Raw genomic sequence first — 24,136 nt, 5'->3', positions numbered from 1 at the left:
CACTTCTACCGAAACAGTGTTCAGAAATCCAACTTGTTTTCATACATATGCCCATTTCATAACATAATAGGAGGATTTGAAAAGTATTTTTGTTATTGTTCTTACTGCAGTATTTTTTTGTAAAGTAAGATTAAATTAAAGCTATTTTAGCTTCTCTACTGGACTTTAGTCTGATTTCTCTTTTCCATATTTACAATAGAACTTGGCAGGAAATCAACACGACTGTTAGTATTTACTCTGTTGCTACATTATTGCTACATTCTGTAACAGTTAACCCTTGAAGGGTGGGGGCACTTTGGATGCTAGAAAAGATGTAGCACTTACAGAGCTCTGTTGCTACCTTGCTGACATATTGCTATGAATGACACATGAATGCGTTTGCATGGGAGTGATTACGTCATAAACGGTGCATGCAGAATTTTTAGAACTTGAATCACTCGCATGTGATTTGTGAGCGTTTATTCACTTCAGTGTGTCCGTGTGGAGCAATTTAAGCACTACGAACGTTAACTGGAAATGCACCCGTCTGACGCAAGGCCTAATGCTGCAGAAAAATTATAATATAAGATTTGTTTTAATAATTTTGGCCCTGTTTTACATGTGAATCTCTGTAAGAAATATTATCAATCGTCCAAACCTTGAATGGGTTCTATGAATATGTTAGATAATCCCAGCAGGGTGTCACTCACACAATTATCTCCTTTTTGTCTTCTCCCGTCAAACAATCAATAAAGCGTGTTATGTATTCTGTCTGTGTTTATTACAGGAAATAAGATTGACTTGGCAGAGAGAAGGGAGGTCTCCCAGCAAAGAGCCGAAGAGTTTGCAGGTTCCCAAAACATGTATTACCTTGAAACCTCTGCCAAAGAGTCCGACAACGTGGAGAAACTGTTCCTGGACTTAGCCTGCCGCCTCATCAGCGAGGCCAGGCAAAACGCGTTGGTCAACAGTGTAGACTCCTCTTTGCCGGGAGAGGGGAAAAACATCAGCTATTTGAACTGCTGTAATTTTAATTAGCAAAGAGCTTGATCATTTTGGACAAGCTAGCAAACAAAAACATTCAGTGTGGGCTGAGAGTCCTTGACGAGATGGATTCTCTGCGGAACGTTGGTGTCATTTTGTCCATCGGAGTCTGAGCATAGAGGACCACATAGAGGTCACCGCGGCCGGATGACATACGGCTCAGAGCGGGACAGAAACGTGAGCCCTATCGGCAAGTCATGGGTACAACTCGAGCGAATCTATTTACATATATAACGACACGGTGCAGACCAGCCAGGATTACTCTTTGGTTTTTTTTTGTTTATTTCTAGTAGATAGAAAAGCATCTTCAAGGACATAATTGTATCTTTGTCAGACTAAGATAAAAAGGGAACTTATACACAACAAACTAGTTTTTATAACGTTATTATTTGGAATGCTAGCACCAATTTTTAAAGTTACTTTGGAGACTAAAGCTGATCTTTGTCCTAACGGGAAAGGTTCTGCTCAATTTAAAATGCATTAAAACTGTTTTTTTATTTTATTGCTTTGCTACGAACAATAACGGCAGCTTTTTATTAACGGTCGTGCTCCAGGAAAAGAACTTTGGATTCCTATTTCGCATTTCTTAAGAAACTCCAGCACAACACTTGGCTGCCAGTATCCGTCCCTTTTTGCCAAAATAAAAAGGAAAGAATGTTCTTTTTTTATTATTTTACAGAGGAGAGAAATATACCGTGTATGAAGAGGTGGTAGGACACACTATAATTCTTGCATCAGTACTAAATGGTTTAATATTGTGCATAATTGTACATAATGGAACAGATGTAGTAAGCTATGTTGGAAATCTTTTAAGACTTATTTAATAATCTAGTGTTCTAGAACATGCACCGTAACCCATGGCAACCAATTAGATGCCATCCCATTTGAAATCTTCATGAAAAAGGGCTAATAAACCGGACACGCGTGCTTTGTCGAAAGCAAGATAACTTTTCCGGTACTGGTACAATGTAAAAATCTAATCAGTGCAGTTTAGCAAAAGAGGGTAACTCTGCACCTCAGACCTGTCACCATATTAGGAGTTTGTATGTTCTCCCCGTGTTTGCGTGGGTTTCCTCCGGGTGCTCCGGTTTCCTCCCACACTCCAAAAACATACTGATAGGTTAATTGGCTGCTATCAAAAAATTGCCCCTAGTCTGTCTGTCTGTCTGTGTGTGTTAGGGAATTTAGACTGTAAGCTCTATTAGGGCAGGGACTAATGTGAGTGAGTTCTCTGTACAGCACTGCGGTAGTGGCGCTATATAAATAAATAAATGATTATGATAACCAATATGTCTCAATATAACCTCACTTGTCACCCTAAGGCCATATACCACAGTATAGTCTCACATGCCCATGTCACTATAGAGCTTTACGTCCGTTGCCGTTGTAGCATTGAAGAGTAAGTTCTACTTTAGAGCCTGAAATGGGCAGCTAAAAGGTAGTATCTAATTGGTTGCTATGGGTTACGGCCAGGGATGCTGAGAGGGGGTCTGGTAAAGAGTTCCTGGGCCAGGGCTTGCCTCGAGGACCTGGAGTGGACGTATCATAATCCAGGTAGATGTTACAATTACAACTCCGGCCAAAGCGCCTGATTCCTATTGGTCTGTGTAGACATCCCTCTCTTACCCAGGCTGCGCCCGCAGCACCGGATTTTGCAGAGACTGGGCCCCAGTTTCCTTTCAGTGGTCCAGATTACGGCTCATTGCTCCTTCCACCATGTTATACATAAACAAATGGCTGAGTTATCCGTGTGCTAGATATGTCGCATTACTAAACGTGCTTAATATTCTTTCCGAATGAAAAAAAATAATGGGTTTTTAACAGGCATGTTAAACTGAAAGGATATGAGGGCAAACTAACTCTGGAAACATTTAGTAAGAGTCATTTTAGTGCTTAGGGGACCAAACCCATATTTTTTGGGGGGAAGAAACGCTGTATCATTTAATAGTTAGACAAACTGTCTAATTACTTTCATAATTAATGTTAGCATTTGTAAATTAGATCAGTGCAATCAACTACCTTTCTAATTCCACCCAAACTGAAAATATTCCACCCGAAATTAATTTAACTGGGGTCTGATGTTCACGAGATGAGGCGGGTCCCCAAAAGTCTTACGCCAAAGCCTGCTGGTGAGTGGGAGCTGAGCAGCACGGTGCTCACTCAAAATGTCAAGGCACCCACTTCATTACGGGAAGTCAAGTAAGTGATCTGTTGGAATCAGGTTATACCTGTGATGGTATAACTATTATTGCTTAATCTTTATTCTAAATAAAATCATGAAATCATCATTCCAACTAACATCAAAACAGGAAATAGAGACGGTGTGAGAAGGTGGAAGTGTATCCCGTTATAAGAGAGCGGTGCACTAAGACAGAGACACAGCGTAGACATTTCTGTTATATAGAATAACCCAAGAACTGCTCAAACCTCGTATCATGTAGAAGTGGCTGACACTAAAATTGATCTCATTATTTTACAATTGTTGTCTTATTAATTAGTTTTAAAAGGCAAACAGCAAATGCCGCCCGTGACACAATATTTACCTTCCAAACTGAGCCATTTCACAGTATAATAAGACTCTTCTGCTTTTCCCACTTATGCTCCAGTTACAGTCAGCTGGGCTGAGTTAACCGCTTCAGTGCTATTCCCACGAAGAATCTACAGTGATCTAACTCCTCAAGTTACCTGTAGCTCTGAGCTTGTTAGGTCCATCTGTAAACTCCTGCAGGTGGAACAGCTCGATACTTTCCCCCGATCCCCCACTTGATGCTTATTCTGTTCATTTACATATTTTTCTTAAATATTGTTTTTTCACTTATTTACCTGCAGTTGCCAATCAATGTTCCCTTAGGGTCTCTCTGCTCTCCAATGACACCCCAGTTAATGGTGGCAGGATTTCTCTACTTCCTCCGCAAGGACCACTAACATACGCTCCAAGTCTTCAACCAGGAACAAAGGTGTATCGAGTCCATCCACATCTCGCTGTGCTGCTTATTATTGCAACAGTGAGGAGACCTGCAAAACCGGCCCTGTTAGTGGTTCCTGCGGACTGAGCTGAGAACACTGCCCTGAGAGACCCTGATCATTTCAGAGTCCGTTCCCTCCTTAACGGCACTAAGGCGGCCTATTTAGATTGTAAGCTCTAGTGAGCAGGGCCCTCTTCCCTCCTGTTCTCATTACCTATGACTTTTGCTCAGTAGTTACACTGCGCACCCCCTCCTTGGGCTCTCTGCCCACTGCATCCACTCCTCCATTGTCTTTGCACCTCTTTCAGTGGCTCTAAACCTGTTATTGCGCCCACACTAATGGGCACAGGTACCAGCCTGCTCTGAATATACCCCTTGTACCCCAGTAGCTGTGCTGAGAGTTGTAGTGTTATTTGTTTACTGTACTGTACTGTTATACCATGTACTTGTCTGGTTGTTTTACCTCTGTACAGCGCTGCGAACCTCATGTGGCGCCCTATAAATAAAGTTTCAAAATAATAATAATAATATTTTAGAACTAACAGGTTTTTGCACTGTTAAGTATCATCTGTCATCACAACGATTTTTTGGCTCCAATTTATATACAAGTAAGATCAGGAAAGCGATCCGATAGGAGTCCGTATCGGCGATTACTTATTTTTTAATAAAGACTCCGGGTTCTGATGCGGAGTCTTTGCTGAGAATGAGCTGTTGCCATTTGTGGTAAACAGCGCAGAGGAGAAAAGCAACTTCTCTGGAGAGCGATCCAACGATGCTCCCCCTGTGATGTTCTTCCCATAGGATTCAGTGGCTAACGCCATCTTCAGATGACATTAACCATCGGGGTCAAGCTCCGAAACACTAAGCTTTTCGAAGCTTTATAAAATTGCTCAGACCGCAGTCTCCACTAAGTGTTATGGGGTCTGCGGTTTAATGCGGTGATTTGCCTAATGCAGGATATATCTCTGATATCTCCTGCGTTAGGCTTTTCTTAAATAAACATATTACTTAAATGCCTAAATAAGCAGCTCCCGCGTGGTTTAGGGCTTCATAAATATGCCTAAAACGTATTATTAGGTGTCCATATACAAACAGATAATCACTGCAGCAATAAATGGCGTTGTAACATCTGAAATGTTGCACTTTGCAGTCATGTGGTATAAACGCTTTTAAACTGTTTTTCAAGTAACGTTGTTCATCTGTTCGTCGTCTTGTCGGCCAGAACTGACTTGGCGAAGCCCTTGGGGTTTCAGTGAAATTATTCAGCTGTTAAAAAAAATGTTTCCTTGTAGATTTTTGTGATATACACCCCAGGTTTGAAGCAAAATAGTTTGCTGTCTGAAAGTTTAACGTACACTTTTGAATTATGCCGTTTCAGAAAATATACTGCGATAGTGTTTTACTGCTGTCTGCTATTTACGCTGACGCATTTGTGAACAGCAGAACCGTGCGAGCACGGGAATCAGTGACCCCAGTGTCATTTTTGTCTTGTAATACATTGTAAGCGTCTTCTGTAACAACCTCTGTCTGAACGAGACCCAGATTGTAGAAATTGAGAGTTTAACCCATACTTACCACTCTCCCAGAATGTCCGGGAGACTCCCAAATTCTGGGTAGGTCTCTTGGGAGACCTACTCTCCCGCATCTGCCCACTTTTTAGCTAAGTGGGCAGGATTTGAAGCCCCGTCTTCACCTCTCCCTTGGGAACCACTTTGAAAAGTTGGCAAGTATGGTCTAACCTGCTCAGGCTGAAACTAGTTTAAGCCACTTAATTCTAATGTTTTGAAGATATTTAACAAGGATATGAACAAACATATACACTATTTATATTTTGCCTAAATTTGCTTGTATCATCATTTTATTATTATCCTATATATATATATATATATATATATATATAGATATAGATATAGATATAGATATATAGCACCAACATATTCCACAGTGCTGTACAATCAGACAGTTCTGTTTATAACAGTGCACACTAACACATACTTGAGATTACTGCAAGATGGTAATTGGATGAAGCCAGTTTGTATTACCTGGAAAGGTCCATCTGTAGGCGCAGTGGCGTTTACAATCTAGTTTCCCTATGACAGGAGCACAAAACCAAGCCCAATTATGCTACCAATAATAACACCATGGTCACATTTTAACCAAACCATGCCATCAAAAAATAAGTGGGAAAAGCAGAATCAGACAAGTATTCATCAGTGGATTCCGGTATGAGAACATGGGGATAATGGGGACCTTCAGAAGATTTATAATAATATAGAATGATGGCTTCTGTCTCTGTGTTTCATGAGAGGGTAAAAATGTAAATTACACACACTCCACAGATAAGCCTTTTCTGCTATAGATTTACAGCGACAAAAAACAGGAATCTCCAGGAAAACCGGGACACGTGAGAGCCCTAACTGGTAATTTTATGAAAGCTAGCACCCAGCAAAAGGCACTGTAACCCATAGTGGCGAGTCAGTAATCTCTCATTGTTTAACATGTACTAAAATATGACCTGATCTGGTTGCTATGGTTTATAGTAAATGCTTCCTGGCACCAGTTGAGAAACACCGCTTATAAAGTTAACGATGTTCTGTGATGATCAGACACCAGGTCAAAATGATGTTATAGAAAATACGTACAATTAACTTTTCTGTCTTTGTTTTGTATAATTAACACCGTCATTATCCTTATTTCACCCAACATCTGGCCAGCTGCATACCGGCAAACTGCTTCCAGGAATCATCTTTGTTAATTAATAACCCCAATTGTTTAATTAGAATGCTTCTTCAATTTAAGTTGAACTTATAAATGATAAACTTGTGTTTTGTGTGGTTGTAAAATGAACTTTGATCATTATTTTCTCCGACAGTAGACACGGTTTATATGTTAGATCCAGTCTGCAGGTAGGGCTACTCACAATATATATGTATTTTGTTTTAACTAACAAAATAAACTTCATTAATAAGAAAGCACATAGCTCCACCTACTGGCTGTTTCTAAGTGCTGCACCCAAAAGGAATTCCTGCCAATCTTTAGCTAGTTTTTACTATAACTTTTGGATAATGCATCCCCAAACATAGGGAGGATCCTCATTTATCAGCAGACAAGCCATATAAATAAAAATAAGTCATATTTCTGCTTAAATGTATGTGAAAACTGACATTAATCATTACACTTACGTAGTAAGTAGACCGAGCATGAACTGCATTCTCTTGAAAATTGGTTGCGGCTACAACATGGCAGCCTTCACTCTGTGTAGACGACAGATGCAACTTGTAATGTAACAGATCATCTGCTCTCCTTATTATGCTAGCCATCTCTTCTGGATATTTTTTACTTTTTTTTTTACTTTTTGCTTGTCTCCCTCTTCCTTGCTGGTGTTTCCTGGCGAATGTCAGTGCCTTTAACATGCAACTGAGGGATGAGACAGGTTCAGTAGACATTCTAGCAGTTTAAATAGCTTTAAGAAGAGAAATGTAACATCACTAGGCCCTTTCTGTTTTGAACATGCAGGCAATTGGCATTCCATATTAATGATGCAAGTGTGGTTTACTGTGAAACGATGGGTCCATTTTTATGTATTGTGTTGCGGTATATACATTTAGTACAGAATAATTCATGATCTTTTACGTATGATTTGCAGACATGCAAGAAACACATTTGCTTGCTTCTCAGTTCCATCTGTATGGTTATATGTAGGCACGCTGCAAGCCCCGCCCACTCACTGGACAACATTCTAAACTTGTGATGTCACTCCAGTGGGCATGGTCATTGAATGCGATTGGACGTTAGCATTTTATACTGATATAGCATTCATCAGTGATAAGTTTATCTCATGCACCAATATTTTTTTTTTTATTACACCCATAGCTGATATATTATTCCTCTGGTCCATTTTAAAATGTTGTCTTTCCATTAATTGCTTCTTTCTTAGCTAACAGTCATTTTCACTAAAATAGTACAAATTGTAGAGATCATTAGACACGTGAATACTTGTATAATTGCAGAGTTTAGGTAATGTTTTAACAGTAACATGCAGAAGGCAATGGTTTGTGAGCAACGGAATTGTTAAACCTTTTGTATTATTTCACATTTATTATGAATGTATTTGGTATGTGTTTGTCTGTTCCTTAATGCTGTATTATTTAGGAGCTTTGGATGACATCTTTTTATATATAAATAAAAAAAATCCCATTTAAATTTGTGAAGGGCTAATACAGTGTCTTGTCATTTCTCCTTTCGGATCCTTGGGGGCGGGGCCAGTGATGCATTGTAGGTAGCTGCCTGTTGGGTTCTGGTGTCCAATCTGAGCTGGGCCGCGTCACCACCAAGTAACGCGGGGTATGTCAACGTCAACACAATGACCACAACTACCTAGTTGACCATTTTTTCTTTTATATATACAGCCCCTCAGTGGTCCACCAAATGCAAAAACCTACACATATACAGACCCCCTCATGTCCAACAATTATATTGTTCCCGGGTGTGCTGCTTACTCACCCCAGGGCGCTCCCAGGATGTCTATGCACCCGTTTCATGCCACTTGGAGCCTGATGCGCAAAGTCATCTACAAATGGCATGAAGGAGTATAGGAGAAAGAGGAAAGAACTGCGCTCGATCACTATTTAGGTTGTAAGAGCTGCACGATGTTCGAGGCATCCTTCGTTGACTACAGCCAAATATAAAAAAGGAAATTATGTGCTCATTGTCTTATTGTGTAAATGAAATGTTCAGTGTTTTTGAAACTGTGACAAAATTGTCAATAATTGTAGTTGAATCAAACAACCGCGTTAGAACTAAGTGTTAACAGGTTTAAAGTTAGTCAGTGCGATTAATGTGCAAACAAGATGATGACAGCTACTAAAAGATATTAGTTCTGTATGGCAGTGATATTAAGACACATGGAAGACAAAAGATAAATTAATTTGAAGTTTTTATGAATAACGTTCTTTAATTCTTCTATGTTGAAGGAGGAGGTAGTTAGTCCGTACCCTTCAAAAAAATGTTTTTTGTCCTGGTATCAAAATTAGTCCTGATATGACTTCCAGCGTGGTACTGTGATAAGATGCCACCTTTACAATAAGATGGTTCGTGAAATTTCATCCCTGCTGGATATTCCACGGTCAACTGTAAGTGTTATTATTAGAAAGTGGAAGCGTTTAGGAACAACAGCAACTCAGCCACGAAGTGGAAGACCACATAAAATCACAGAGCGGGGTCAACGACTGCTAAGGCGCATGGTGCGTAAAAATCCCCAACGCTCTGCTGATTCCATAGCTGAAGAGTTCCGAACTTACACTGGTATTAAATTAAGGACAAAAACTGTGCGGTTGGAGCTTAATGGAATGGGCTTCCATGGCCGAGCAGCTGCATGCAAGCCTCACATCACCAAGACCAATGCCAAGCGTTGGATGGAGTGGTGTAAAGCACACTGATACTAGACTGTGGAGCAGTGGAAACGTGTTCTGTGGAGTGACGAATCACGCTTCTCTGGCAGTCAGATGGGCGAGTCTGGGTTTGGCAGATGCTGGGAGAACGTTACCTGCCTGACTGCATTATGCCAGCTGTGAAGTTTGGTGGAAGAGGGATAATTGTCAGGCGCCGTCCCGCACTCCTACCTGGTGCCGGGACGGACGCCTTCTCTGCCCTCGTCCCATTGCCTAGCAACGGGACGTCACTTCCGCCCGGCAGACAGGCTGGGCGGAAGTGACGGAGACGCTCATGGCCGCTGACCGCCGACCTCCACTCCCACCAATGAATGGGGATCTCCCTCTATTTAAGCCTGACTCTGGCACCACTAGGGTGCCAGAGTATCTAGTCCTCTAGTCCCTCTCTAGGCTCCCTTGTTTCTTATACATTCCATATATATACTCCTATTGTTCTCCGGATTCTGACCCTTGCCTGCCTGACCACTCTCTCGGATTACCCCTGGTTCCAGTATTGACCTCCAGGCTTTTGACCCCTGGCTTCCTGACTCCTCTCCTGCTTGTCCCCTTGGTACCTCCATTGCCCGCACGGTATTGACTTCGGATTGATGACTACGCTTCATCTACCTCACTGGTAGCTACCTGGGAGGGCCGCGACCGACACGTCTCAGCGGCTAAGTCCAAAACTCCTTGCGGGGTTCCCTGGTGAAGACCTGGGTCGTGGTTAGACTCCTGGCATAGCAGCGCAAATACCAGCAGGTAAGTCCTTCCGATACTTTGCTTGTGACAATAATGGTATGGGGCTGTTTTTCAGGGTTTGAGCTAGGCCCCTTATTATCAGTGAAGGGCAATCTTAATGCTTCAGCATACCAAGTCATTTTGGACAATGTTATGCTTCCAACTTTGTGGCAACAGTTTGAGGAAGGCCCTTTTCTATTCCAATATGACTGTACCCCAGTGCACAAAGCAAGGACTACAAAGACATGGTTTGATGAGTTTGGTGTGGAAGAACTTGACTGGCCCGAACAGAGCCCTGACCTCAACCCCATCGAACACCTTTGGAATGAACTGTAACGGAGATTGCGATCCAGGCCTTCTTGTCCAACATCAGTGCTTGACCTCATAAATGCTCTACAGAATAAATCGGTACAAATTCCCACAGAATCACTCCAACATCTTGTGGAAAGCCTTCCAAGAAGAGTGGAAGCTGCTATCACTGCAAAAGGGGGACCAACTCCATATTAAAGCAATGTATTTGAATACAATGTTATCACAGTCTCTGTTGGTGTAATGGTCAAGCGTTCGAATACTTTTGTCCATATAGTGTAGTTCTCTACTTTTTTTGTCATCAATAGTCCATAATGGTCCAAGTGGTGATTTATTGATGTCTATTTGTTCTTTATCTGGGTATTGGACACTCTCTTGTCATTGATGGTTCAGAAAGGAGTTTTGAGGAAGTTAAGTCTTTGGTTTGTGAGTTACCGGCGTGGAACACAGTTCTTAATTTTTGGTGAGTAGGTTTTTATCTTGAGATCAGTACTGGTGTTTGTTGAATATTGCATAGTTATACAAACACTGCATGTGATCATGTTTCCACCCTACACTTCTAGATCAGCCCATCACCCTTTGCTCAGTACATAAATTTACCCATTAAATCCAATTCTGTAAAAATATGCTCAATCTACAAACACACCTTTTGTGATCTGTACTTCTGGGTACTTTCCCTATAGAAAATGAATAGCAAAAAAGTTTAATTTATTTTGTGGAAGAGAACAAGTTCTGTTAATTTGCTGATCGATAAAGCACACTGCACTGACAGATACTCACAGTAAAATCCAATTTTCTGTCTTATTGAGACAGTGTCTTGTCTGCACACGCAACAGACTCATGAATACAAAATTGATTAATTACAGATATGTGTCCATGAATATTAAACGTGAATGTTATATAACATGATTGTTCCAGAGAAACGTAGCGACAAATTATAATTGCGATGGATTCACTTATTATTTTAAAACTGCCTCAAAGAATAAAATATGATTTGTGTGTGCACTGAATTTATATATCTGTGATGCACAGCAAATTGGTCATTTTCATATGTTCACATGTCACTAAGGAAAAAAATCAAGTTACTTACGATTTTCTGACCTTTTCACTACAATCAAACAGATATGTAGATGTTACATGCACCATATTGTCTTCTAATGCTGAATGATTTTATGCTGCTTTAAGGAAACACATTGTATCGTGTCAAGTGTGTTTCCTATTGAAATTCCCTGCAATATATATTTCTGCCACCAGATGATACTTTTGAGATAATTATACTACGCATGTGAGATGCACTGGCCCACGCAGGGGGGGTTTCTGAGTCTCTAGAACCCCCCCCCCTGCGCTAACTAAGTGGCCACTGTCCTATACAGCAGCTGCGGCGCTGTCAAAGAAGCGTCCGCGGCGGTGCTGTATTGTATACAGTACCGCCGCAGACGCTTCTTAGACAGCGCCGCGGCTGCTGTATAGGACAGCGCTGGCGAAAGGGAGCTGCTGCGCATGCGTCGCATGAAAAAGTTTCAGCGCATTGCCTACTGAGCTTTGTGATTCAAGTTACTATGTTCCAAAGCCAGCTTAACCTAATGAACTACTAGCATCTGTGATCTGAGCGAGGTAACTGTCAGTCGCTTGCATACACACTGTGGGTGATTGACAGTTACCTCTACACATATTATAGAATATGGACTGCATAATATAAAATGAATATCTAAAAACCAGGCAATGTAACCGCAAAACCCCCCCATTTTCAATGAGTCCCACCACTTCTGAGCCTGAGGCTGTTGTCCACTATTACAGGGGAATCGTGAGCGTTGGGTCCCTCTTCCATAGTGGAAGCCACAAAAAAAATGGTGTACTGCTCTACTCTTTATTATTATTATTATTATTATTATTATTATTATTTCTTTGTTGTTGTTAAGTGACTTGCCTGACCAGCAGACTTCAACTATATCCAAGAAGAATTTCACATTTTTCAAGTTTTGCTGTTTAGAGAACTCTGAAGCGGGTGGAGTATATTGGACAAGGCGGAGTAACCGAATAGGTGACAGGTCTGGACTGCTGTAGGCCAAGATAATGGGCTAGGCTCCCGACTAGGACCCAGTGGGCATTGGTTACTCTAACCTGTTTTATGTGGGGGGTTTTGTCTAATGGGGAGAAAACGGGGACCCAAACCAGTATCTTATCTATGGCCTGAGACTCTGCTCATGGCATGTGATGGTTCACTTATTATGTCTGAAAAGATAGGCTCCACCCGTGTCACTGCAAGAGGGTAAACTAGTTAATCTCTGCCTTCAAAAGAGAGTCCAATTGTGAGCCTAGCATTAACAGTCGATTCCTTAGTCATAGATATTGGAATGGTTGGCCCTGGGAAGGGGGGTGTCTAGGTTTGTCACTTGTTCTAGAACTGTTTTTTTTAATTATTATTGAAGCCCGAGGTGTGGTGCTCCAATCACCCAGTGCCATGAAAAACAGCTGGGGGCTTGGGCCTTTGGACCCTTCCCAAGAGGGAAAAGCCCCTTAGGGAGATAAGGGTCCCTTCACCAAAGCTAGGAGGGCTCCCTTTACGTCTCCGACCCCCGGAGCCAAAAGCCCCTTAGGGGGCAGGGGTCTTCAGGACTGCCTCCGCCGCAAGTCTCGGGCAGTACCCCGAGGTCGGCTGAAGCTTTCCCCAGGGAGTCTCAGACAACTTAGAGAGGTGCCCCTAAGGGTCAAACCCAAACGTGCAAACGAAAATCAAACTAAGTGAAATCCATGCAAAAAGTGCATAAGTGCTATATGTTCCATGGTTCTAGAACTGTTACAGCAGATAAAATAACCGCACAGGAAACTCTCAAAGGAACAATACAATTATACTTCATACATCAAACATGTACAATTCATATTAAGGAGACCTTTTATATTGATGATATTATATATAATCGGTTGACCAGTTTGAAGCATTTTCACAACTGGAACAATGTTTAAAAAGGGAATGAGATCACAACCAGGGAATTATAGACCTGTAAGCCTGACATCAATATTGGGGAAACTACTGGAAGGTACAGTACATTAAGAGATAGTATTCGGGATTACTTGGTGCGCAATAAGATTATTAGTGGGATCCAGCATAGATTTGTGAGGGATAGGTCATGTCAAGCTAATCTAATTAGTTTCTACAAGGAAGTTAGTGGGAACTTAGACCAGGGCGGCACAGCAGATGTTGTCTACTTAGATTTCGCAAAGGCTTTTGATACAGTACCACACAAGAGGCTGGTTTGCAAAATAAGGAAACTGGGTCTAGGAAACAACTTTTGTACTTGGGTGGAAAACTGGTTGTAGAATAGGGTACAGATTTGTGATAAATGGAACATTTTCTAATTAGTCAAAAGCTTTAAGTGGTGTACCTCAAGGTTCTGTGCTGGGGCCACTCCTTTTTAATATATTTATTAATGACTTTGATGATGGTTTAGAGAGCAAAGTTTCCATTTTTGCAGATGACACCAAACTTTATAAGATCATACAATCAGAGCAAGCTGTACAGAGAGACTTGAATAAACTGGAGGATTTTAGCAGAAAAGCGAATCCAGGGTTCTGATCCATCTGGATCAATTTCAAATATATGTGAGGGATCACAGATCCAAAATAGGTTGAACTTGATGGACTGGTGTCTTTTTTCAACCTCATCAACTACGTAATGTAAAACTTCCATCTAGCTCACTCAGATAGGTCTTTGGCTCCACCCATTGAGGGAGGGGGCAATTTAGGACAGTTTCCAATTGTAGTTTATGGACAAATTTACTAGAGCAGAACACTCATTAAAGTGTACTTGTCACCTACACAATAATCAGGCTGCCATTTTGGTGACTGAAACAAAATTCATTAGAATCAATTGACAAGGAACTAGTGACAGCACTGGGGTATGAAGCACTTTAGTGTTCCCGGCAATTGCGCACAGTGAAGGCAGCCATTTTGGAAAGTGAACCAATATGTGTCAGGCGCCGTCGCCGCTCTCTTCCTTGCTGTGGGGACGTACGCCTTCCAGGCCTTCAGCCAGCCAGATAGAGTTAAGCGCAGCTTTTAAAAGACATTTAGATGGCCAGTGTGACATCACTCACCACCAGAAATACCACTGGGCCTATATAAGGTTCCCATCTGAGGACTGCTCTTGGCTCCTGTGTCCTACTAGTTCCTACACCTCTGTTTGCTTTCTATATTGGACTTCCTGATGCCATACATTCTGGTTCTCTTTGGATCTACTGGTTTGACCTTGGCCACCCTGACTACTCTTCTGCTTTAAGTTCTGGTTCCATTTGGATCTCATGGTTTGGTCTCAGCTACCCGGACTACGCTTCTGCTTCACATATTTGCTTCGTCTGGATCTCCTGGTTTGGCCTCGGCTACCGACTCTTCTTCTGCTTCACGTTCTGGTTCCGTCTGGATCTCCTGGTTTGGCCTTGGCTACTCTGACTCTTCTTCTGCTTCATGTTCTGGCTCCGTCTGGATCTCCTGGTTTGGCCTTGGCTACCGACTCTTCTACTGCTTCACGTTCTGGCTCCGTCTGGAACTCCTGGTTTGACCTCGGTTACCGACTCTTCTTCTGCTTCACGTTCTGGTTCCGTCTGGATCTCCTGGTTTGGCCTTGGCTACTCTGACTCTTCTTCTGCTTCATGTTCTGGCTCCGTCTGGATCTCCTGGTTTGGCCTTGGCTACCGACTCTTCTACTGCTTCACGTTCTGGCTCCGTCTGGAACTCCTGGTTTGACCTCGGTTACCGACTCTTCTTCTGCTTCACGTTCTGGCTCCATCTGGATCTCCTAGTTTGGCCTTGGCTACTCTGACTACTCTTCTGCTTCACAAATTGGCTCCATCTGGATCTTCTGATTTGGCTTTGGCTACTCTGACTCTTCTTCTGCTTCACGTTTTGGCTCCGTCTGGATCTTCTGGTTTGACCTTGGCTACTCCAACTACTCTTCTGCGTCACAAAGTTACTTCATTCGGATCTCCAGGTTCTGACCCGGCTTGTCCACTCTTCTCTGTGATTCCAGCGATCTCGCTAGAAACTGGCTCTGAGGGCCGTCATTGCGGGGGCCCCTGGTGAACAACGAGGGCATTAGACTCTGCTCAGTTGCATCAACTACTGGCAGGTATACGTTCACCCTCCCCCGTGTGACTTGTGACAATAGAATGCAGCCTATCAGTTTACTAGAGACTATTAACATCATTGGGACACTAAATGATAATAAGAATAGAAATTAGGCTCCGTGAATTGAATGAACTCATGTCATGTTTGCAACACTGCGTTTGAAGAGGAAATTATCTTAGCACTGAAGGTGTTAACATACAATAGCCCATTTTGCTGTTTAATCCACTTAAAGCTTCATTTGAAGTGAAATTCTAGTAACCTTTATGGGGTTTCTTTTTATGTCACAAAAGTCATCATCCTGCGTGTATGTCTGAGTCATGCAGTATGAAGGTCAGCCTGGGAACACAATGCAGTCATATCGTCCTGTCCAATGCCTTGGCCACAATGCATCAGATTATACAGCACTGTAAATATTCTCTCCAGACATTAATATACGTGTATGGAAAGCAAGCATGGAGATTCCAGAACAGAGAGAGAAGATTTCAGGCATTTTATCAAGTGGTGTCTGCTTGATATGTCTATGGCGCAAACACAATACGCTGCACAAGAAACAGTGGCTCAGTCAGTCTGTATCGGTCACAGATTCATATTCAATAGATAAAGGAGTGATTTCATAGTGCAGTATTCCAATGTAAGCGTGACCCCCCCAACGTGCATTTTTACCACCATTTGCCTGATTCATTAAGGACAAAAAGCAAAAAAATGAGTAAGTTTTCTCCTGGATAAAACTATGTTACAATACAAGGGGTCCATACTAGTTTATTATTTTGCACATAAGTTATAATACTGTCTGTTTTCTCATGTAGCACACAAATACTTGCTTTATTTTTACACTGAAATTTAAAGTTGATCTAGGACATGCCCTACCCCAACTATAAATCTGTCTACACATTTTAAATGTACCTCCCCCTCCAATGCCACATGGTTTTGTCAAGGTGCAAAGATGCTAATTTTTTTGCTTTCCTTTCCTTTCCTTAATAAATCAGGCCCCTTGTGTTTACAATGTGGTATTTTAAATGCATCATACCTGAAACCATGTCCATTATCTCCTATAGGACTGTGTGAATGCAGATTCATACAAACACAATGCCCTGAAATGATGTGATAGCTATGCACTTCTTGCATTGTGGGGCTTTAAATGTATTAAAAAGACAAAATGGCCCCATGCACCAAAATGCATGAAAATAAGAAATGAACTGTAAACCTATCTAAAAAAAAAGACATCATTCAAAGCGCATATATATACACTCCAGTTTTTGCCTGTCTGGGCGTGTAAAATAAACACATCCAAATAGAACATATTCTGAAATGAACTTTATGTATGATGTGTTGACATGTTTCAGGATCCTGGTAATGTTATAAGGCCACCACTTATTTCCAGGGTGCGAATCTTTTGTAAATGTCCCAAAAGTGAGAGTGGATGTGTCTCCAATGAGCATCAGGCATAGGCAAACCAAAGGGGGGGTTGCTAGTGCCTGGAAACCCCGCTCCAACCCTGGGGTACTGTATAATTGAGGAGGCTGGACCCTGCACCCGCTTCACACGGCTCTGCTTGAAAAGGGAGAGCTGCGTGCACCTAACAGTAGTGCACACATCATTGCCCATGTATATTATAGGGATAGGAAGAGTTGGAGAGCAGCCAAGCACTGTCTAAAATTATAGCCACGCCCATTGGCGGTGTGGTGTGGAAACCCCCTCTACAAACCCTGCGCTTGCCCCTGATCAGGGTTGTCTTCTCTTTCACTGTACTGGCCAAAACCATTGACCTTTCCCAGGACTGGTCTGTACATCTACATAATATACAGTTCTCTCCATACCTGACAATGCAAATGATGTGGGCAACCCAAGTACAGGTAGGATTGTTTTTCTAATTATTACAGCCATAACCTCTCCCTGGGGTTTTATTATAACTCATCGAATACCATAGTTCTGCTGACTTTTACTATTGGTCAGCTGAAGTAGGGAGGTTTTCTTTTATATTTTATAAAGCAGATTTGAGACGTCGGCACATTTATCTATGAAATTCATTGGCTTATGGATACTCTGCAAATGATACAACCGAGTTCTTTACCTGCTTTTATTATTTTGTTACGCAATTTCTTTTCCATTAAACAGATTAGTAGAGGGGGGAATTTCCCTTTCGGTACATACAATAGACTGAACATTGTACTTCTTTCTTTTTGTAACTATGGTAGTGTTTAATTAATCAGACCTGGAGTAATATGCTGTGGGAACGCACTGTATTCATCTACATTTTCCTTCATGCTCTAATTCCATTATGTCAAAAGAGAACCCTATAACGGTGTCTCTGATCTTAGAACACTGTCAAAATATTGCAATTGTAATGAAATTGTACCCGGGCTTTGCGCCAACACGTTGAACTGGTTCAATGTAGGTAGTTGTGCTACATTGTTGCTGGGAACATGAATTCAGGTACTATCTACAATAAACAGACCACCAAAATATAATATATTTAATAATAATTTAATGACAATTCAGGAGAAACAACAAAATGCAAACAATATAGACATCTTGCTGAATGTATTAAGCCAGGATACTGGTTTGTGAAAAGGCATTTGCCAATGTTCTCTTTAATTGTATAAAAGGTAGTCAGCGACCAATTGTGGGCAAAGTACAGAGAATAGATCTACGAACCGTGTTGTAAAATTTGCAGCAGATTTGGTTATGAAAAGTCACCACTATTCTAGATATATATTGCACAGAGCTAATCCACTATTTAGTCATATACAATCAGGGCCGGATTAAGGGAATGGAGGCCCCTGGGCTAAGGGCGCCTCCATTCCCCCGTGAGGTCCCCATTGTAGCCACCCGCCGCCCCCGTCCCCTGTGAGGCCCCCCCCAAAGCGCTTACCTGTCACTGTAGTCCTCCGTCCCCGGCGCACTGTAAGCTCCTTTCTGAGGAGATCTCGCGAGAGTTCACTCGCGAGATCTCCTCAGTAAGCAGAGTACTGAGCTCCGGGGACGGAGGACTGGACTGACTGTGCTCAGCAGCATTGATCGGGACCGATCAATAATGCTGCTGCGGACTTTGAAGGGCCCCCTGGATGCCCGAGGCCCAGTTAGACCTCGGGTTAATCCGGCCCTGTATACAATGCAGCAGTGCCTGCTATTGCCACCCATACATTGCAGATACTAAATTGCATGACATATATTGTACAGATAAACCACCATACTAAGACCACATATTGCTGAGAAATATACCACATTATACTGATCAGCTACAACATTAAAACCACCTGCCTAATATTGTGTAGGTCCCATTGGTGCCGCCAAAACAGCTCTGACCCGTCGAGGCATGGACTCTACAAGACCTCTGAAGGTGTCCTGTGGTATCTGGCACAAAGACGTTATCAGCAGATCCTTTACGTTCTGTAAGATGTGAGGTGAGGCCTCCATGGCTCGGACTTGTTTTTCCAGCACATCCCACAGATGCTGGAATGGGTTGAGATCTAGGGAATTTGGAGGCCAAGTCAACACCTTGAACTCTTTATCACATTCCGATAACCATTCCTGAACAATGTTTGCAGTGTGGCAGGGGGCATTATCCTGCTGTAAGAGGCCACCGGTTCACCAGTTTTCCATCCTTGGATTCCATAAAACAGCGCTGAGTGTGATTCGGAAATATCTCTTCCAATACCATAAAGCATGGAAAGATGAATAAAATAACAATTTATTTGGCATGTGCATACAAATAAATAAATAAATGAATAACACATCCTTGGATGACTTTTGGTAGATACTAGACACAAGACCTGCCGTTTTGGAGATGCTCTGACCCAGCCCTCTAGCCATCACAATTTGACCTTTGTCAAAGTCGCTCAGATCCTTACGCTTGCTCATTTTTCCTGCTTCCAACACATCAACTTCAAGAACTGACTGCTCACTTGCTGCCTCATATATCCCACCCCTGGACAGGTGCCATTCTAACAAGATAATCAATGTTATTCACTTCACTTGTTAGCGACTGATCGTTGTATATTGTACAGATAAACCCCCATAGCAAGATCACATATTGCAAGGAATTAACCGCTACTGGGAGCCATCATGATGACTAATATTTCACAAATACCCCCAACTGTCAGCCCTATGTTGAACAAAAATGACCCCCTAATTTTTAGCTATGACCCTGTAACCGCAAGCTCCAGGGTCCTTCTGGCTAAGAATTACTGTACAGCAATAACAGCATCAGTGATCTGATGTGAGATCCACTGTAACCAGAGTGTCTGGATTGTCGTGGATTGTCCTATTGGTGCAGAAAAAGGTTCACACAGACTGGATGATTGTTCTGTGCTTTGTTGATCTTGCAGCTGTATATTTACATAAATCACCAGATACAAAACATATGTCTACAGCAGTGATGGGCACCTTCATACACTTCAAGGGCCACATGTCTCGCAAAGGAATGGGGGGGGGGGGAGTGTAAATAGTGCTAACTGCAGTGCAGTCCCTCCTCCGACCTCACTTATGCGGAAGTGTTTGCTCCTATCCTACAGCACTGTATGAGACGCCGAGCTTCAATCATGGACACAGCTGACTTATTCAGAAAGAGATGGGGGCCGCAGGGGGAAGGCTCAATGGGCCACTTCTTGCCCATCAATGCTCTAGAGTCCCTGAGATGCTTTTATGTGATTAGTCTGAGGCATCCGCACAGCTGTGTGCACTGGGCATTCTAAAAACAATTGATCCTCTGAAATTGGGTCAGTGACTGTGTCAGTGAGACTGAAGAATAATGTTAACATCAGTTTAGAGGTAGGCAACATAACCAGCAATAGAACAGTTTCACCAATTTTAAAGCTGTCCTGTCATGATGAGTTACAATTTAGTTCTAATTCATATATTAAATCATCTTAAAGTCTGGCAGTGCCGACAGCCATCTTAACAGAGATTTGCATTGGGTTCAGTGTCCTATTCACATGCTGGGTGAGAATTTAAATTTCCCACTTGTATTCTAGCTATCAGCACTAGTAGAGATCAGCGTTATTCTAGTAACTATAGAGCTTTATCAGGGTCTTATGGGGGAGGAGTGCTGGAAACTATCGTCATCATCATTTATTTATATAGCGCCACTAATTCCACAGCGCTGTACAGAGAACTCGCTCACATCAGTCCCTGCCCCATTGGGGCTTACAGTCTAAATTCCCTAATACACACAGACAGACAGAGAGACTAGGGTCAATTTGATAGAAGCCAATTAACATGTTTTTAGAGTGTGGGAGGAAACCGGAGCACCCGGATGAAACCCACGCGAACACGGGGAGAACATACAAACTCCACACAGATAAGGCCATGTTCGGGAATTGAACTCATGACCCCAGTGCTGTGAGGCAGAAGTGCTAACCAGTTAGCAATGGTCATATGGGTGAAGGGTATACAAAGGTGAACACCAAGTATCCCAAATTAGAATTTTGATGATGTTTAAATTAATAACTCCCTCAAGATAAGCCAGGGGCAGACAAGAGTCCTATGCAGACCCAGTGAGTAAGAAACATTGTATATGTTGAGTTCCAGACCACATCCGACGATCGGGCAGTTGAGACCACACATACGGCGACCACAAGGGCACATGCACCCAGATTTACTATATTGTGTGTTACCGATGGGCACCATGTTTCAGCTGGGGGAAAGACATTTGTCATTTTGTTAAAGTGAATACAACAGATGCTGCCACATACAAATGAGAAGTGGGTTTGTTGGATGTTGATGCCCTCTTAAATATCCTGAGGCTTAACTTTTTAAGTTACTGGAAAGGTGAATGGATACTGAAGCGCATTATTTAATGCAATCGGACAGGAAGCTCGCAGCAGAGGGACATCATGTGCCTGTGCGATCATGTGACCCTTTCATGAACTCATGTGACACTATTCAGCTGGGTAGCCTCCATTGCTGCTGTGCCCCCTGACCAATCAAATTAAACAATATGATTCAGCAGAGAGTATCCATCACCTTTAATCAACTACATTTGTTAAACAATTGCAGAACACGGTTCTCCACAATCAGCATTATTGTGCAGAAAGAACAGATAATATTAATTGCTGAGACGTTATTAAACAGTAGTAATCCAAGCACTATACAATATTACAAATCCAGAATAACAATAAAGGATTAATAAAACAAGTAGCAAAAGACTAAGCTCAACAAGATAACAAAGGCTATAAATAACACATACAATAAAACAACCAAACAACTCATTACAGAAGCAAAAGGTAAGACAAGCTTCAATGGGTCTATTTTGAATCCTTTGCTCTTTATGCGTCTTCTCTGTGCACACACCACTGTTCTCCTATCTCTCTCTATAACAAGGCTGCCAAGTCTGTATGGGTAGGTTTCTGGCGAGGCTGCCCGGCGTGAAATCTATCCAGCATGTTTCTGCTCACACGTGGGACCTCCCTGGATTCCTCAATGCACCGGCTCCATTTGGAACGCTGCCAGCAGCTTTGTTTTACTCGCAGAAACAAAGAATTTGGCTGCGGATAAAATAAGCAGCGGCGTATAACACGCCCATTCCCCAGCACTCTCCGCGACCATAACAATTCAATGCAAAACAGGCATCAAGGAGAAGTTATAGGTGGTTGTCTAAATGTATTTATTCCTAGTGATACAGTAAATCTAATATACATATTTTAATGTGGTGTATTAAAGAGCACTGCACTGATTACCAATCACTGGATAGAGTATGTTCAGAGTGCTCAGGAAGCAATTTTTGAAGAGAACGTAAAGCCACTTTTTGCATCATTATGTTACTTAAATTTCTGAATTAAATACATGAAATAATTCTTTATTTTATAGATCTGAATGTTTATACAGCATTAAATATGTTCAGCAGACGCCCCTTCACCAGGTTTCCTCGCTGCAAGTCAGGTGTGTCTCTGACAGCAGAGCGAGTGGCAACCTGGCAGTCTTACTTTGCATACACGCAGTGCGGATTGGTGGATTTCTACACTGGGGCAGGGCCAGTGATGTCACAGCAGCTCACTTGTCTGCAATCTCAACTTTTTGACATCAGATCCCATCAGGACCCTTACTACATAAACATGTTTGGAGGAACCTCAGCTGTGTGTAATGGTATGTGGAGGCAGAACCTGTCTTTTTTATCAGAGCATCAGTGGGTTAACGCTGGAGAATGTACAGACAGTGGCTAAAAATGGAAATATCTGGGTAAATAAGGGACAACAAGCAAACTGACAGGGTTCCACACATGTGTGGCTCAGGTGCCAATTACTTATTATTAACGTTAGAAGCCGCGGCGGCCACGGGCACCGCCACAACTCATCTCTCACCCCATCTGGCGTCCCGGCAGTCTCCTCGATGACGTCTCATTCCTATAGCTGGTCCGGCCGTTGCCAAGGCCACGGCCGGACGCCGAGTAATCCGAACACCGCGCCCTGGCAAATAGTGCAGCCGGGCGCATGTGCTGATTCCTCCCCAGCCAGTGGGCTGATTAATGTAGCACTTGTTTAATTAAACCTGGCCTGTGTGTGATTGCAGGGCTGAGCCCTGATTGGTTGGTCTTAGTATATTAGGCAGGGAGGGCTTAGCCTCCATGCCGATTATAGCGCTTCTGACCCAGTTTGCTGACCTGCTCCTGTCTGTTGGACCCAGTTTCCTGTGGACACTCTGCTGTTGTGACTTTCTGCCTGGACTTTGGACTCTGCCTGTTTGCCCGTGATCCAGATCCTTTGTCCTGTACCTTGGACTCCGCTTCTTTGCCTGTGACCCTGACCCTTGGTGTGTTTACTGACAATTCTGCTTGCTTGTGACCCTTGACCTCTGCCTTCTCTTCAACCTCCTGACCTGCCGCTACGGGCCTGTATTACCAACTCACACTATGCCTGGAGTTAAGGCCTGGGGGCATCCGAGTACCGGGGAGCGTATAAAGCTCTAAGGAGAAGGCGGCTGCTATAGGTGAAGACCTCCGCCATCTTGTTCTGCGAGTTGGTGATCAGACCGTCAGCCCTAACAATTAATATAGCACCACCATATTACACAGCGTTGCACAGAAACTATTGCGCAAGAAGTTGAGATTGTACATAAATCATTTAATACAAAAGAGATTTTAATATATGTTGTGACAGAAGCACTGGGAAAGTGGCAAATGGCAGTAATATACAGTATGTCCCAGGCTGTCTTGTCTTATATGCTTTTAAACCCAAGGGAGATTGCTTGTGTTTGGGAAATGCTTCATTAAGAGTGTTTTCAGCTGCAGGAAAAGCTGGTAAGGGTTCCTGGGTTATAACTGGTAGAGGGTGGGCTCTGTCCACCAGTCTGGGTATTCTGATATTCCAGTCTGACTCAGACCTGCACCTGCAAGGTGCTGATAAAGAACTGCTAGGCAGCTTCCTCACTCTCTATCAGCATAGGGAACAGGTCAGATTCCCACAGAGAGACACTGCTATTTGTGACCAGTAAGTGCTGATGTTTTGTAGGTGTGGGACACTAGGTCCTTCACTTGAGAGAGGGAGGTCCTGTGTATTTGTTAGAAGAAGGACAGGCAAGGAATTTTGTGTTTTATTTTGATGCATGGTGAATAAA

At 42.6% G+C, this 24,136-nt stretch overlaps 1 protein-coding gene across 3 annotated transcripts in view; it reads left to right on the top strand.

Annotated features, from left to right (window-relative positions):
• RAB30 (RAB30, member RAS oncogene family) overlaps positions 1-8,196 on the top strand; it is a 101,550-nt gene extending 93,354 nt beyond the window's left edge. For all 3 annotated transcript variants that reach the window (XM_075198633.1, XM_075198635.1, XM_075198634.1), the window contains one exon: positions 767-8,196. In XM_075198633.1, coding sequence (XP_075054734.1) covers positions 767-1,017 — 251 coding nt within the window. In that variant the 3' untranslated portion in view covers positions 1,018-8,196. The remainder of the gene's footprint in view (positions 1-766) is intronic.
• Positions 8,197-24,136: the final 15,940 nt, after the last annotated feature.

Source organism: Mixophyes fleayi, chromosome 2, assembly GCF_038048845.1.
Source record: "Mixophyes fleayi isolate aMixFle1 chromosome 2, aMixFle1.hap1, whole genome shotgun sequence".
Classification (NCBI taxonomy): domain Eukaryota; kingdom Metazoa; phylum Chordata; class Amphibia; order Anura; family Limnodynastidae; genus Mixophyes; species Mixophyes fleayi.
This window is presented reverse-complemented; position numbering and strand designations above follow the sequence as displayed.